This window comes from Gordionus sp. m RMFG-2023, chromosome 1, assembly GCF_954871325.1.
Source record: "Gordionus sp. m RMFG-2023 chromosome 1, tfGorSpeb1-WG-v2, whole genome shotgun sequence".
Taxonomy (NCBI): domain Eukaryota; kingdom Metazoa; phylum Nematomorpha; class Gordioida; order Chordodea; family Parachordodidae; genus Gordionus; species Gordionus sp. m RMFG-2023.
This window is the reverse complement of record NC_088775.1, coordinates 79398328-79413957: the sequence shown is the minus strand read 5'-3', so window position 1 is coordinate 79413957 and position 15630 is coordinate 79398328. Positions and strand designations below refer to the sequence as shown.

The window sequence follows — 15630 nt, the reverse complement described above, 5'->3', positions numbered from 1 at the left end:
ACATAAATATTTGGAAAAGGAAATAAATCTGTTCTATCTATATCTGCCAATATAACATTCAAATCAATAAGAACATCATTTGACAAGTTTTCCATCTTATTTTGTTTTTAGTTAATATATTTCAAATTTTTTACTTATTTTTCAAATATCTAAATCTACAAAATTTTGACTACCAAAAATTTAATAAATTTTTCAACTTCTATTTACCAATGCTTTAATTTGATAAATGATTTATATTTAAATATTTTTCACAATGTCAAATTTTGTAAAAAAATTACTTTTGGTGTAAAAGATTTTTATAAAACAATGAAAAAAATGTTCTGTGAGAATATTTAAAGGTTTACTAGACAAAGCCTACTCAGTATCACAAGTATGTGATAAAGAAATGTAAGAGTCTGAAATTACCCACCAGTTTATTTAAATAATATATATCTGGCTAAAAAATTCTTGGAATATCTAAAATATTTCGAAAATTAATGTAGATGTTGATTAGAAATTTAAGCTAAAATCCTAAATGAAGTCATCACAAATAAGAATCTTATTTAAAAAATTTGAGATCATTTATTATATATCTAAGATGTATTAAACTAATATAATTATTAAATTACACAAAATAAATTTTAATAAAATTCCTTTGTAAAAAATGTTCATTTATAGAAATTAACCTTTAGGCAGGTTAAAATTTTGGTGATTATAATATGGATTAGATTTTTAGAGCTTTTTGGCAAGGATAGATGCATTCTTAAAATATTTATTATGAAGTACATAAAATTCTTTATTGAAATGAAGATAAATAACTATAAATATTCATTTAAAAATATAAATTATTTAAATATTTTTCCTTGACTAAATTTTTTCCCAAGGAAATCACCTTCCCATGAAAAATAACTATTAACAAGTTTTTTTGTAGATTCATCTCTAGCATCCAATTTTTTCCATTTATAAGACTCGTAATCAATTTGCCAGTCAGGGCTTAACTAAAAAGCAATCAATTAGATCTATTACAATAAGTAAATAATACTTTGAAAGCTAAATCTTGTCCTTTCCATACCCAAATTCCAGATATTACAAAATTGTTTTCCTGGCCTGATAATACAACACTAGCAAATGCATTTTTCCTCATTTTATCAAGTCTCTGGTACATTCCTATTGATAATATAATGATAAATATATATTATTAATTTTAACCTGTAATAAGATTACAACTCATATAATCCTTTTTTAATTCTTCATCATATATATATTCACAATACCAAATAGAATAATTTTCAACATCAAAATTTTCCCAAAAATAGGGTATTGAGACTGATGTTTCATTATTGGAGTAGACACGTTTAAATTCTTCAAGATTAAATGTTCTATATAAAATATTTGCAATATGGGTTAAAGAAGCATAGAACAAACCCTTTAGGAAGATCGAGAAATGGATCCTTTGCACTTTTTTCTTCAAGTAAACCAATATTGTCATCATCTTCTTCATCCTCATCCTTGGGCTTAGTTTGTTTCTTATATTAAAACTTAATAAGAATATAATAGATATAATACTTTCTGTGGCTTTTCTTTGGAAATGTTTTGTTTAGGAATATCTATTTTTTGCTGATTTTTAATAGCTAAATATATAAAAATACCTATAATTGTATATTTTGTTAAATTTAATAATGAGAAAGTTTAAAAATAAGCCTTCCCACCCATTAATTTTTTATTATTCCATTAGTTGACAATTCAATATATGAAAACATATATTGAATGCTTTTTAATGGGAAGTAAAATTCTAATTTTAAGTATACCTGGAATTACTGGGGCTTTTTCACATAACACCATAGGTTCAATAGCTTTTTTAAATTCAGTTTGTTGCATTAAAGTATTAAACCACCTTAGTGTATTCTTAAATTGATTTCTATAATTAGGAGTCAATATCTATAATAAAATAAGAATATAAAACTATTACATTAAATAAAAATTACCATTTTAAAGGGCTTAACAAGATATGATGACAAAACAATGTCAGCTAGGGTAATACGTTCTCCAACTAAATAAGTATTATATAAGAGATGATTTTCAATCACCTCAAGGCATTTTAAGGTTTCTTTAATAGCCAAGTCTTCTGCCTTTTTTAGAATTTAAAATTATAAATAAAAATTTAATACTTGTTTATTATATAATGTAATTCCGAGATATGGAAATAGCCAAGATGAAATATGGGGCAAAAATTCATTCTCTGCAAATTGTATCCATTGAATCATCAAAGAATGCTGGTAATGTAATTTTGGAGTGAGTTTTTCATCTGCCACTAAATTATTATATAAATTAAATATAATTTTATAAATTCTCAGCAAGACTAATCAAGCATCATTTAAATCAATAATTATGGTATCATCATATTATATTTTAAAATTACCATAATGAGCAATAGCATTGCTTTCAAATATAGGTAACCCTGAAGTAGTTAAAAAGGCAGGTACCTTAATAAGGAATTATTTGGTTTAATTATTTAATAAAACCTTTCCAAGAGGAAATCTTTTTAAAAACTCTGGCTGTTTATTAGTTTCCCCAAAAACGAAATCAGAACATTGTTTAACTACGGCACCAGAATAATTGGCAGCTATAAATATTTTATAGGCCCGAAAATTATCTTCATATGTATATAATATCTAAAATTGATAAAAAAAATATTAAAGCATGTAATGATCATAATCATACTCCTGATTTATCCATGCTATCCGGAAATAATTCGTAATAAAAACTTTTAAATTATCCACAAGGAAATAGAAACTAAAAATAGAGTTCAAAATAAAATACATAATATTTATTAAATGAATAACAAATCAGGATGGTTACTAATGGAAAAATTTGACCCCCCCCTCATCGCAAATTTGACTGCTTTCATTAAGCTAATAAAAAATTTTTTACCTCTCAGTCAACATTTTGCAAATAAATATAATTGTATTTTCATAAAAATGTATATATTATATGTGATTAGGCTAATTGTGCTTCCCAGAACTCGAAAAGTTTTTTTTAATGGCCCACCTGCTCTAAAACGTATAATAATGTTTTCAACAGATGCATTCTTAAATTTAATAGCAAATACGACATCATTGTATATGGATGGAAATTTTGTTATGTCTCAAAATATTTTCTAAAATTATATGTCATTAGAGTATCAATAAACATTATTTTTATTACCGCTGTTTAGTGTTGTCAAATGGCTCTGAGCTGATTTTTTAAAACGGCATATTTTAGGCAGAAAAATATTGCCTAAGCCTCGAGATTTCGATAATATATGTCTAAACCTTTGTTCCTTCTGTGAGCAAAATCTTCAGGCCTCCGTAATATTTTTCTGGATATAATATTGAATTAGCCGTTTTTAAAAATCGGCTCAAAACGAGCCGTTTAACAACACTACCGCTGTTTGTTGTGTACTCCAAAAAAAACGTAAAATACTTATGAAAAATTCAAAATAATAATATATAAATCTCAGGAAAGAGATTTATTTACTGATCCATTTTATATATACATAGATTACAAAAAGTCTGCTATGAGTGTGCTTAAAACTATCTTATTTATATTTATTTATACAATTAGTTGATCAAATCGTAATCAGAGGATGATTTTTCCCATTTGTGTCATAGTATCCATAGAAAAATTCAGATAGGTCTGGAAAGCCAATACAGGACCGATAAAATTCTATGCTTCTTTTGTGGCATGATTGACGTCTTAGTATTTGTTCTTTTATGTGATATGAGCAATGCAATGAGAATCCTTAGATCGGTTACTCCTAGCAATGGTAATATATTCTTATTTCGATAAAAATTCTATCAAGGTAGGTCACAAGAAGCAACTCTCAATCCCAGACACATCGAATTTAGCCTCGAATTCCTTCAGAACTTGGAACGTGAATCAGAGAACTCTATCCAGCGAAGAACGCACAAATAATCAATGCCAAGGTTGTAATTATCGTTTTTCTAATCTTATTGTTTAAAAAAATGAAATGCGAGGTGGCTACCAATGTAACCAAACTTGAAGGATGGCGTATAGGTAGTTGGACCCCGAAAACCAAATCGTAGAGTTACGATACTAGGATTCGGTTAAAGAAACATTTCGAGGAATACGGTGATCCAGATTTTATAAGCGCCATTTCCTTCAATATTCGATGTCAACTTATATAATTATTATTTTAAATTATTAAATTTGTATATAAATAATCATGATTTACTAATAAAATAAATATATCTTATTACAAAATTTTGAAAAATTTAGTCTACTTAATATCGTAACTAAAAATGCATATTGTATTTATTACTATAGCAAATAAATTTTACGAAAATAAGGAATACAAGGTATTTTTCTCCAGTACCAATTTGAACATCAAAATTTGTTTAATTTTTATGGCGGGTATATGAGTAATCTTTAAAATGAATTAGGACCTAAAAAATTTTAGCTTATTAAATAATATTTTTTTAATATTTATTTCTAAAATACAAATTTGTTTATACTTTATTATAATCCAAATAAAAATATACCTATATTATTAAGTCTTAAGTAAATTTGAAAAAAAATTTCAGGGTTTTTTCAGGGGTCTTTTTCCTGGGTGTTTTTTTTCTAGGATTGCTTCCCAAGTATCAGTTTTCTTCTTTACCAAAAAATTCTTTTCTTACCTAAATTCTTGCACATCTTTAAAGATTCCCCGCCTTTCCTATATAATTCCGTCCTTAAGTCCTTCGAATTAAAATTTAAACATTTCATCGAATCCCTTAAATTAGTCATTTGCCTCTTTACCTGCTTACCAGGGAGGACGTAGATTTCCTCCAAATTAATAACAATTGCTTGTTTTTTTTCTTCATGAATATCCTTTAACGACTCTATTTCCTCGCTTACCGAGTTGAACGATCCACTTTTAGCTTCTGACAAACAATCTTGGCTTACTCTAGTTCTCCAAGGATCCGCAAACCCAGTCTTCAGCCATTTAAACAGCTTCCCAATTCCCATGTTTCAATGTGCATTTGAAAAACTTTGTTTGTGTCCCGATCTAACTAACCTCCAACTACTCAGAAACGCAAAAAAAATCCCAAAGGCCATGAATGGCTAGGCGCGATATCGAGTGAAGAAAAGGAAATGTTACTCACAAACTATGAGTTTCAAATTGCCATTGGTCATAAGCTAGGTTGTCTTATCCCGTTCGTTGACATCTGTTCTGCAAACAATAAGCAAGTTTATCCATTTTCTAGGCATTGTTTCTTTTGCCTTAAAGTCAGGGCCCTATTTTGCGACATGACATTCTAAATAGGTTGATCGGCAAATCTTAGCCGTTAGATCTCTTAAATGATGATGGTAAGTGTCCCGATGGCATAAAATCTTGAGCGGCAAATGACTTGTATGGGATGTGTCATGTCATGCCTCATTTCCCTATAATAGAAACTCTGACCTCTTGAAATGCCAAGAAATCAAAAGATGCAATAAATATAAGTCCCTATTAAATTCTTTTATTTTTATCCCTTTAATATTTAGTTATTTGGGAAACCCCGGTCATTAATCCCTTAAATTTTTAAATCAAATGGCTAAAAAAAAATTCAATAAAGACGGGGGTTAAAAACAAGTTCCTTTCCTTCAAACAAAAAATTACATTTGAAATCCTAAAAGGGAATTACAAGTGTTTATTTGAAACACTTCCTTTTCCCTCTTAATTCAACGTATGTGGAAATCTTTTCTACCATATATTATATATATTTTTATTCAATATTTTATAATGTATTATTATTTATATTATATATAGAATATTCTATCATTTTTCCGTAACTCACTAAAACTCGGGGAAATTTTTAATATTTTTTTTTATTTATATTTTTTGAATATTTTTAAAAATAATAAATATGCGATCATGGGGATATGGGTGGAAATTTTTTGATAACACGCACAAATTGAGCGTTTGCAGTACATTTTTTAAGTAACGCAGCTTTGTTTAAAGTGAAAGCAGTACGTATTTTATTGAAGCTAGATTTATAATCTTTTTTATAATTTATTAAATAAAATGAAGTTTATTTCTTACCTTAATGTAAAATAAGGTAATTTACATATTATATATTTTGTTTATTTAGATATCCTAAGAGTTTATGATTCAATCAGGGTTTTCAAATTGTTTTGGGGACTTGGATGAAAACATATGTATATAAAGTACCCCAAAAATACTGGCTCAACATTCCTGTTACAAACACAGATTGTCTGTTATGTATGAGGGAGAGCAAGGAAACAAGAAATACCGAAATTTATTCAAGATTTTTTAAACTCATAAATGATTGTACATGTATTTTTTATAATAAATATACATATCTGTAAATATATATTTATTTGTTTATCCTACTTTACCTGGCGTAAGAATTTATCCATAGGGGGGTGGGGTTTAAAATTTTTTTTGGGGGGGTGGGGCTTCACTCCCAAACTTCCTTTAGCCTTCATCCGGGTCTCTAAAAAAAATATATAATATTAATTTTGGTAGTTATCTTTATATCATCTTTTTTAAAGTTGGCTGAAAAATTGGAAATACTAATTCTAAAATTTGTCAAAATTTTGTGCTTTAATAGTGTCTCATTGTGTCTAATCACTTAAGTATTCAGCATAAATAAAAAAAATATTAATAACATTGGCTAAATTTATGATTAATAGGCGACTGAAAGCATTATTCTGAAAATTTTATCAATCTTTAGTGTTCAATTGTAAAATAATTCAATCCATTCGGTGTAGAAAGAAAAATAATTTACCCCCCCCCCCCCCCCCGCATTCTCCCCAAAAAACCTCTATTTTTTATCATTACTTAAAATATCTTATTATATGTTAAAAATAATTATTTTAATTAATTTTTTGCATATATCAAAATTTTACAGAGTATTTCATTAATGATTTATTTATTATTAATATACTTTAGTATAAATAACATCCCTGTATTTAACTATGTATTTATTTTAATGATAATATACAATAAAATAAATTTCAAAATGTATAAATTTTATACAGATTATTATATTAATAATTTATTAATACAACAGTATTTTAAAAAAAATCTAAATAATTCTTGTTGCACAACGGTATAAATATAATTTAACAATTATAATTAACTAGTAGAAAGCCCGTCAAAAATGACGGGGAATGAGATTTTTATTCATTTTTTTTACGATAGATGTCATGCCAGATCCAAGCTCACAACATTAGGAAGCATATAATTATTGTTTATCCAGTCCAGCTCAACCCTTAATAATTTGTTAAAGATATTCCCATGTCAGGTGCAAGCTAATATAAATTTTGAGGTTCCAAGCCCAATCGTATTCAATATAATTTTAAAAATTTATTCCCACCTCGGAGATAGTTAAATTTTTAATTGATTTATCATCAAATGAAGGGGAATTATCTGATTTACCAATTAGTTTAAGATGTAAAAAAAACATGTTAATTCCGTATTAAGGGAAACTGGGAAGGCCTGGGCAAACCACTTTTTAGAGAATCATGACAAATAAATAAAAATAACCGACTCTTATACTTCTTGGTAAGATGATCAATTATAATTATATATAAAAAATAAATTTTTGTTTATTATATAGGGTTATTGTAGCTTTTCGGATAAATTTAATGTATGTCTTGCATTTCCCAAATTATTTGTCTATATTTTATGTTAAGTAAAAAAAAAATGCTATCTATTTAAAACAAAAATGCCATTAAACACTAATGAAACTTATATGCAAATTATATATATATATTTTTTAAGAAAATATTTTTTATTGACATAAATTTAGGCTAATTTTTTTTAAAATAATGAGGAATAATTATTATGTTGTGTATTTGATAAAATTAAGAGCAGATCCTTGGTGACATTTTTATTTTTGATGGAAAAAGCGACAAAATAAATCTGGAAGGCTGTCTGGAAAGGAAATAATTAATGTACAATTTCATATCATTTAGGGTTGTAGATAAAAGTAATGACGGATTACCAAAGCAGTGTACAAAACACAATACGTCCTGATAAAGATGAGTCATATGCCTATGCCTAGAACGCAAAATGATATTTCTGTCAATGTCAGCATTGGTAGCCCCATCTAAAATAGAATCATGAACGACAATGTTAACTCAAAATTGTTATAAAGGCCACGACAGAACTACTGCATATTTTTCCATTAATAAAGTTGATGAAAATGGCCGTACTGCACATTTAAGTGTGAACATTCCTTTAAATATTCATGAAAGTTTCTCAGAGAATCGGATAAAGTAATATTTATAATAACTCCTAGTGAAGTGAATGATAATACGGAATTGAATGCTTATATTTGTTAAAAAATAGGCAGATGTGGCATAGGGATTGTGGTAGTGGTGATAGAAATATCATTTGGAGGCAATAGGGTGAAAATAAAATAAACATGTAAAAACATAAGATAAAAAAAAATAAATAAACCTCCAGAGGAGTTAATTTCAAGCACAGTTCTATATTATTTTGGCTACCAGTAACTCTAGGACGGGCAAGGCGTTTGTTTATTCGTCATTATTTTCTTTGCTTATCTTTAATAGATTCATAATGTTTTGTAGCAATGTGAGGAATTAAGGTTGGGTTAGCCTAGACAAATAAAGAAATCAGGCAAAAATATAAATAAACATTATTATTGAAATAAAACGAACATTAAAATTCTGTAAACCATTAGATGGGTCAATATTAGATGCATATATCTAGTAGTTGGAGGGATATCATAAAAGAAATTTTTTTTGGGGGGGAGGGGGGGACTTGTCAAATGATATTCTAAAGGTATATTTAGCATTTGTGCATTATTAATGGCTGATATATCAATATTTGAACAATTATAAAGAGGAAATAAGATAGGGATAGTTTTATAAAGTAAAGATAAAATAATTCTAAAGTTAAATTTAATGGTAGGAATAAAATACCATTCGGAGAGATCAATTAGCAAATTTTTTAAAAAAAATAGGATCCTGTGAAAAAGTATAGAATAATTTAAATAATATATAAATACCGTAATATGTATTGTTTTTTGGAATAAACATAAACATAAAAATAGAAAAATAGAAAACCCCGTTTTGTATTTTTTATTGAAAGAATAAAAAGGAGTATATAAAAAGGAGTATTGTTAAAAAAGGTAGGAACCTTAAGAATAAATATATAATTTTAATTGAATAAAAATAAATATTGTAATATATAATTATTTTTATGGGAATATCTTTTACAAATTATTAAGGGTTGGGCTGGGCTCCTTCATGTGATGATAAATTAATTAAAAATTTAACTATCTCCTGGGTGGGAAAAAATTTTCAAAATCATATTGGATAGGACTGGGCATGGAACCTCAAAATTAATATTAGCTTGCACCTGACATGGAAATATCTTTTACAAATTATTAAGGGTTGAGCTGGGCTTGATAAACTTTTTTATATTTATATGCTTCCTAATATTGTGAGCTTGGACTTGGCATGACACTATTGTAAAAAATGAATAAAAATCTCATTCTCCGTCATTTTTGATGGGCTTTCTTAATAATTTTGTATAATTATTCCTCATTATTTTTTAAAAAAATTAGCCTAAATTTATATGTCAATAAAAAATATTTTCTTAAAAAATATATAATTTGCATATAAGTTTCAGTTTAATGGCATTTTTGTTATTTAAATAGATAGCATTTTTTTTTACTTAACATAAAATATAGACAAATTATTTGAGAAATGCAAGACATACATTAAATTTATCCGAAAAGCTACAATAACCCTATATAATAAACAAAAATTTATTTTTTATATATAATTATAATTGATCATATTACCAAAAAGTATAAGAGTCGGTTATTTTAATTTTATTTGTAATGATTCTCTAATAAATGGTTTGCCCAGGCTAGAGGTCTGCATTGGGCGGGTTTTTGGATAATATGCCCGCCCACTCAATGTTTAAAAAAATTTTAACCCCCCCGCCCAGCCCGCCCATAGTTTTCAAAAAATATACCCGCCCGCCCGCCCATTAGTCAGAAATTTTTTACCCGCCCGCCCATTATTTATAAAAATTTTTTTACCCAAGTCCACTATTTTAAGCATCTAATGAAAATAGTTTCAACATTACATCTCTATAAGTTTTATAATTTAGGAAATTACTATATTAAGCTTAAAAAATATTCAATTTAAATTATGGATAATTTATTTTATCAAATAAAATATTTATAAAATATAAATATAAAATAAATATTATAAGTAATTATAATGCAAAAATAATAATGAATCCACATTTTCGGGATTCAAACACGTTCTTCTTTGTTCTAAAAACCTTCCGGCAGTGCTAAATCCTCTTTCAGAAGTAGCACTAGTTGCAGGAATTGCTAATATTTTTTTTGCTAATCTTGATAGCTTTGGCAAATTTTTTTCTTGTCGTTTCCACCAAAGTAGGACATCCTTTTGAAGTATATCCTCTTCCTCAATTGAAATCTTTAAATAAAAGTGAACCAATAATAATAAAGTTATAAAAGTAATTTAAATTTATATTAATTGTAATATATGCATGCATCTTAAAATTATGCTAAATTATACTTATCAAAAATGGTTACTTTAAGATTTAAATATTTTGTTATGTCATTATGTACGGTACTATCCTCAGTAACAACCTCATCCTTCCATCTGTTGGGGTTTAATTTTGATGTGGATGCTATTTATTTCAAATATTACATTTGATAAGTAGCTAAACGAATTTATAATTTATTAATACCTTTTAATTGGATTCTCTTTGCTTTTGGGGAAATGGGTAAAATTAAATCTTCATCTACGTCGATGTTACATTCTTCTATGCAAATCAAATCTATCAAGTTTTCAATATGTTTTTTTTACTTCATTAATTTCTTCCGACGACAACATCCTCATTTGTCGGAACTTTGGTATTAAAAATGTTGAAACTTTATGGAGCATATGAATTTTAAATTTTTCAATTATAAAATTTTTAGCTCTTTTCTTTCTTATATCTTTCTTTTTCGCATTTTGTTTTTCTCTCCATTATATTCATATTTATTTTATTATGCTCATGTAGAAGATTATACCTAATTTTTTTATAAATAAAAAAAAAATGGGTATAAATTTCAAAATATTAATTTTCATACCATATAAGAACGTTCTGTAGTGTAGGCCTGCAATCACCCTCAAGAGCATTAGTTGCAACTTTATATGGTTCCAAATAATCTATCAGTGTTTTTAAATCTTCCTTTCCCATAGATCCCATTTTTTCAGTCATATCACGAGATTGTAAGAATAAAAAAATCTCATCATACATTATATAAATGCTTTGTAGCTAATTATGCTTTGTATTCCATCTTATATCAATATTTTGTAGTAACGTCTTGCTTAGATATTTTACGTTGCCACTTTGTTTGAAATAAGTCGTCAATGATTTTGCAGTTACCAAAATATTATTAATCTCGGGAGCATTTTCTAAAATAAAAGTTGACTGGAAGGTATTACGAAGTATTGTGTTCAGCATATGTGCTGAACAGTTTAGTAAAGCTAATATTTGAAAAAATAAAGGAAAATATAGTTCTTTAAATATGAATGTTTTTTCTTTAGGTGTATACAAAATCTCCAGAAATTATTATAATATCTACCTAATAATTAAATTTTATTTAATAAAAAATTTACCCTTCCAAAGCTTTTTTAATATTTGCTCCTTGATCCGTAACAAAGATGAGCTTGGAAAAATATTCTCGGGGAACACCAATTTTTAAAATTTTTCTTAATAATTCTTTAAGAATATTTTCTCCCGTCTTTTTTTCATCTTGAAATTTTGAAATAAAAAGAAATTTTTTTTCTAATTTCCAATTTTGTATATAATGGATTGTTAGAGATATGTAATCGATTTTGGTAAATTCTTCGCACCATATATCAGTAGTACATGAGCAAATGGAATTTTTTATCATTTCTACAATTTTAGGAAATAATATTTCCTTAAGATCCTCATTAACTTTGGATACGTTGCGGCTAACTGTTGTAGCACAAGGGATGATCTTATTATCATCCAATTTACCATATGTTGCCCCTAAGTTGGCAAATCTTTGTAAAATATTTATAAATCCAGGTTCTTGAACTGCTTGGAATGGCCTAAAAAAGATAAAAGAATAATTTATTAAATTAAAATACCTAATGTCTCTAGCGCTATATTCTACAAAATTCGCTATTAGACCAGATTTTATCGTTTGTTTAATTGAGAATTGTCTTTTTCAAAATATCCAGTTATTTTTTTAATATCTATCAAATCTTCATAATTTGCAGATGAACATTGATGCCGAAGGAAGAAGGAGGTGCCACTTTTGCTATTATATTTAAAGATGGAATCGCAATCATTGCAGCGAATCCAATCTAGCTTTTTGTCATTTTCATCAAAAATAATTTTAAATTGTTTCCATATAGACGATTTAAGTTTATTATTATTATCTTCATTGTTTTTTAATTTATAAAAATTATTTTTTATTTTCTTAGCAATCAATTCTTTATTCATATTTTAAAATTAAATTAAAAAATATTATTTTGTTAAAATTATGTTATAAAAAATAAAATTTATATATTATATAAGAAAAAAAAAATGAAAATAAAAAGGGCAATATAAAGATAAACAATCATTACTAAAATAAAATAACACAATGGAGTAATTTCATTATTCCCAAAAAAAGGAAATTTTAATTTTCAATATCTAAAAAATTATATATTTTAAGAAAAAAGTTTTATTTCATTACCATAAAAGGAGATTTTAATTTGTTTATAGAAAAAAGTTTGTTTTTATTTGTAGAAAAAGTTTTTTTAATTGAAGAAAAAAGTTGATTTATTTTATAAAAAGTTATACCAGAAAAAGGCTTTTTATTTTTTAAGTTCGTAAGAACAATTTTTTATTAATTAAAATAAAAATTTTTAATTTTTTTAACCCACCCGCCCGCCCATTGTTTAAATTTCTTAACCCGCCCGCCCACCCGCCCATTGTTAAAAATTTTTTTAACCCGCCCACCTGCCTGCCTGTTTTTAAAAAAATTTTACCCGCCCGTCCGCCCGCCCTATTAGATGGGCGGGCGTGGACGGGCGGTCAGAAAACCCGACCAATGCAGACCTCTAGCCCAGGCCCAGTTTCCCTTAATACGGAATTCACATGTTTTTTTTACATCTTAAACTAATTGGTAAATCAGATAATTCCCCTTCATGTGATGATAAATCAATTAAAAATTTAACTATCTCCGAGGTGGAAAAAAATTTTCAAAATTATATTGGATACTACTGGGCTTGGAACCTCAAAATTTATATTAGCTTGCACCTGACATGGGAATATCTTTAACAAATTATTAAGGGTTGAGCAGGGCTGGATAAACTTTTTTATAATTATATGCTTCCTAATATTGTGAGCTTGGACCTGGATCGTAAAAAATGAATAATCTCATTCCCCTATTTTTGATTGTAATATTTAGTAAATAATGTATTACTTTCCTATGTATAGACATTGGTATAAAAGAGAATCATGACAAAATAAGGTCTGCCCTAATATTATTTATGTTTTTTTTTACATTTTAATTTACCCTTCATGTGATGATAAATCAATTAAAAATTTAACTATCTCCGATTTGGGAAAAAATTTTTAAAATTATATTGGATACGAGGGTTTGGAATCTCAAAATTAATAATAGCTTGCACCTGACATGGGAATATCTTTTACAAATTATTAAGGGTTGAGCTGGGCTTGATAAATCTTTTTTTAATTATATGATTGCTAATATTGTGAGCTTGGACCTGGCATGGCATGACACTATCGTAAAAAATGAATAAAAATTTCATTCCCCATCATTTTTGATGGGCTATCTTAATAATTTGTAATATTTAGTAAATAATGTATTACTTTCCTATGTATAAACATTGGTATAAACTCAAGACTTGATCAATGGACATGGGAATATCTTTTACAAATTATTAAGGGTTGCTGGGCTTGATAAATTTTTTTATAATTATATGCTTCTTTAATTATATGCTTCCTAATATAGTGCCTCCTACAGTTGCATTAATTTTGGTAAAAATTTCCCAAGCCTAGAGATATAAAATATTAATAATTTGTAATATTAAGTAAATAATGTATTACTTTTTGGTTTTAATATGGCCTCCTACAGTTGCATAGAAAATATGAGTTATAGGATCATCTGTTTGTATAAAATAAATAAATAAAATCAACAAATAAAAAATAAATAAATAAATACGTACCGATGACATGACGTAACGATGACATGACTTAGCGATGACATGACGTAGCGATGACATGACGTCACGATGACGTAGTGAGGACATCGGAAAATTATAATATAGATATAAATGATTATATTATCAAAATATAATTAAATCATATTGCAAATGCAATACTTTTATTAAAAATAGTATAATATAAAAAATATATAAATATTATGACTAAGAATTTATTATAATTAAGTTTTGCATATAAAAATTTTATGACTAAGAACATATTATAATCATATTGCAATTTTATGATTTAAATTTATAAAGAGAGATCTACTTTTCTCTGAGATTTAAATTATCTAGAACCAAATTTTTATCTAGAATAATCTCCTTATAAATATTTAATAGGGCTGCTAAACTATTTAAATGGTTTTCGCCGGTGTTATTTCTTAAATAGGTTTTTAACCTTTTCAAAGTTGAAATAGACCTTTAATTTGTGCAGCTACGGTAAGGTAACTAAAATAAGAAAAACAAAGTTTTGATATTAGGCAGGGAATCTAAAGTTCAATTACACATGGAAAAGGCCTGCAAAGCATTTCTTGGTCTCAAAGAGTATTTTATTCAAGATTTTTATATCAAAATTTGACATCACATTAAAAATCATCAGAGTAAAACTCTAAGATTTTCTTAATATCCTCTCGCGCTTCAGGTGTAATCAACAATTCAGACTCAACCAGCTAAAGAAAATAAAACTTGCTGTTTGTTTTTACAAAATTAAACGATTTTTCTTTTAATTAAAAATTATAAAAAATAAATTAAAATTTTAAAAACTTGTTTAACAATATTAATTACGGTATGACTAAATACTGCATTGCTAAAAAGCAATTATTAATCATAAACCAAATTTGATTATACAATCCTTTTTTAAAAATAATTTTCAGAAACAATTTTTTTAATATAAATAAATCTATTTTTGATTAAATAAAAAATTTAGATTAAATATCAAATAATTTAGAATTCTATTTTTACTTAATATTATTGGAAAAAAAATATATTTACTCACTTATTACAACTCAAATTTTATTTTACATTTTTAAAATATAATACATATCCATAAGAGGGCTTTAAATGCATATATATGAAAATATCATCTTAGGAAACCAGAAAGATTATTGGTAAGGGCTTTTTTAATATTTGGGTATTACATGTGAAAAACCTAAATTTTTTTAAAAAAAGATAGTGTTACAAGTCCGAACTTAACTCAGGGTGTTAACACAGTATTGGGAGAGCTTATTAAGAATCAAAGGTGTATTAAATCTATATAATTAAAATAAAGGATTAATTTTAATAATAACGATGGCTAACTACTTACTTTTGAGCACACCTAAAATATATAATGTAACTCCTTTAAATAATTCTAATTTA

General features: G+C 26.6%; 1 protein-coding gene across 1 annotated transcript; it reads right to left on the bottom strand.

The window, feature by feature from the left end:
- Positions 1-824: 824 nt before the first annotated feature.
- LOC135931787 (elongation factor 1-gamma-like) lies at positions 825-2742 on the bottom strand. Its single transcript, XM_065469083.1, has 11 exons — positions 2701-2742; positions 2502-2651; positions 2399-2462; positions 2148-2290; positions 1965-2108; positions 1788-1917; positions 1546-1610; positions 1405-1505; positions 1189-1358; positions 1022-1146; positions 825-977 (listed from the first exon to the last, which is right to left on the bottom strand). Exons 1-11 carry the CDS (start codon positions 2713-2715, stop codon positions 825-827), a joined length of 1260 nt encoding a protein of 419 aa, XP_065325155.1. The 5' UTR covers positions 2716-2742.
- Positions 2743-15630: the final 12888 nt, after the last annotated feature.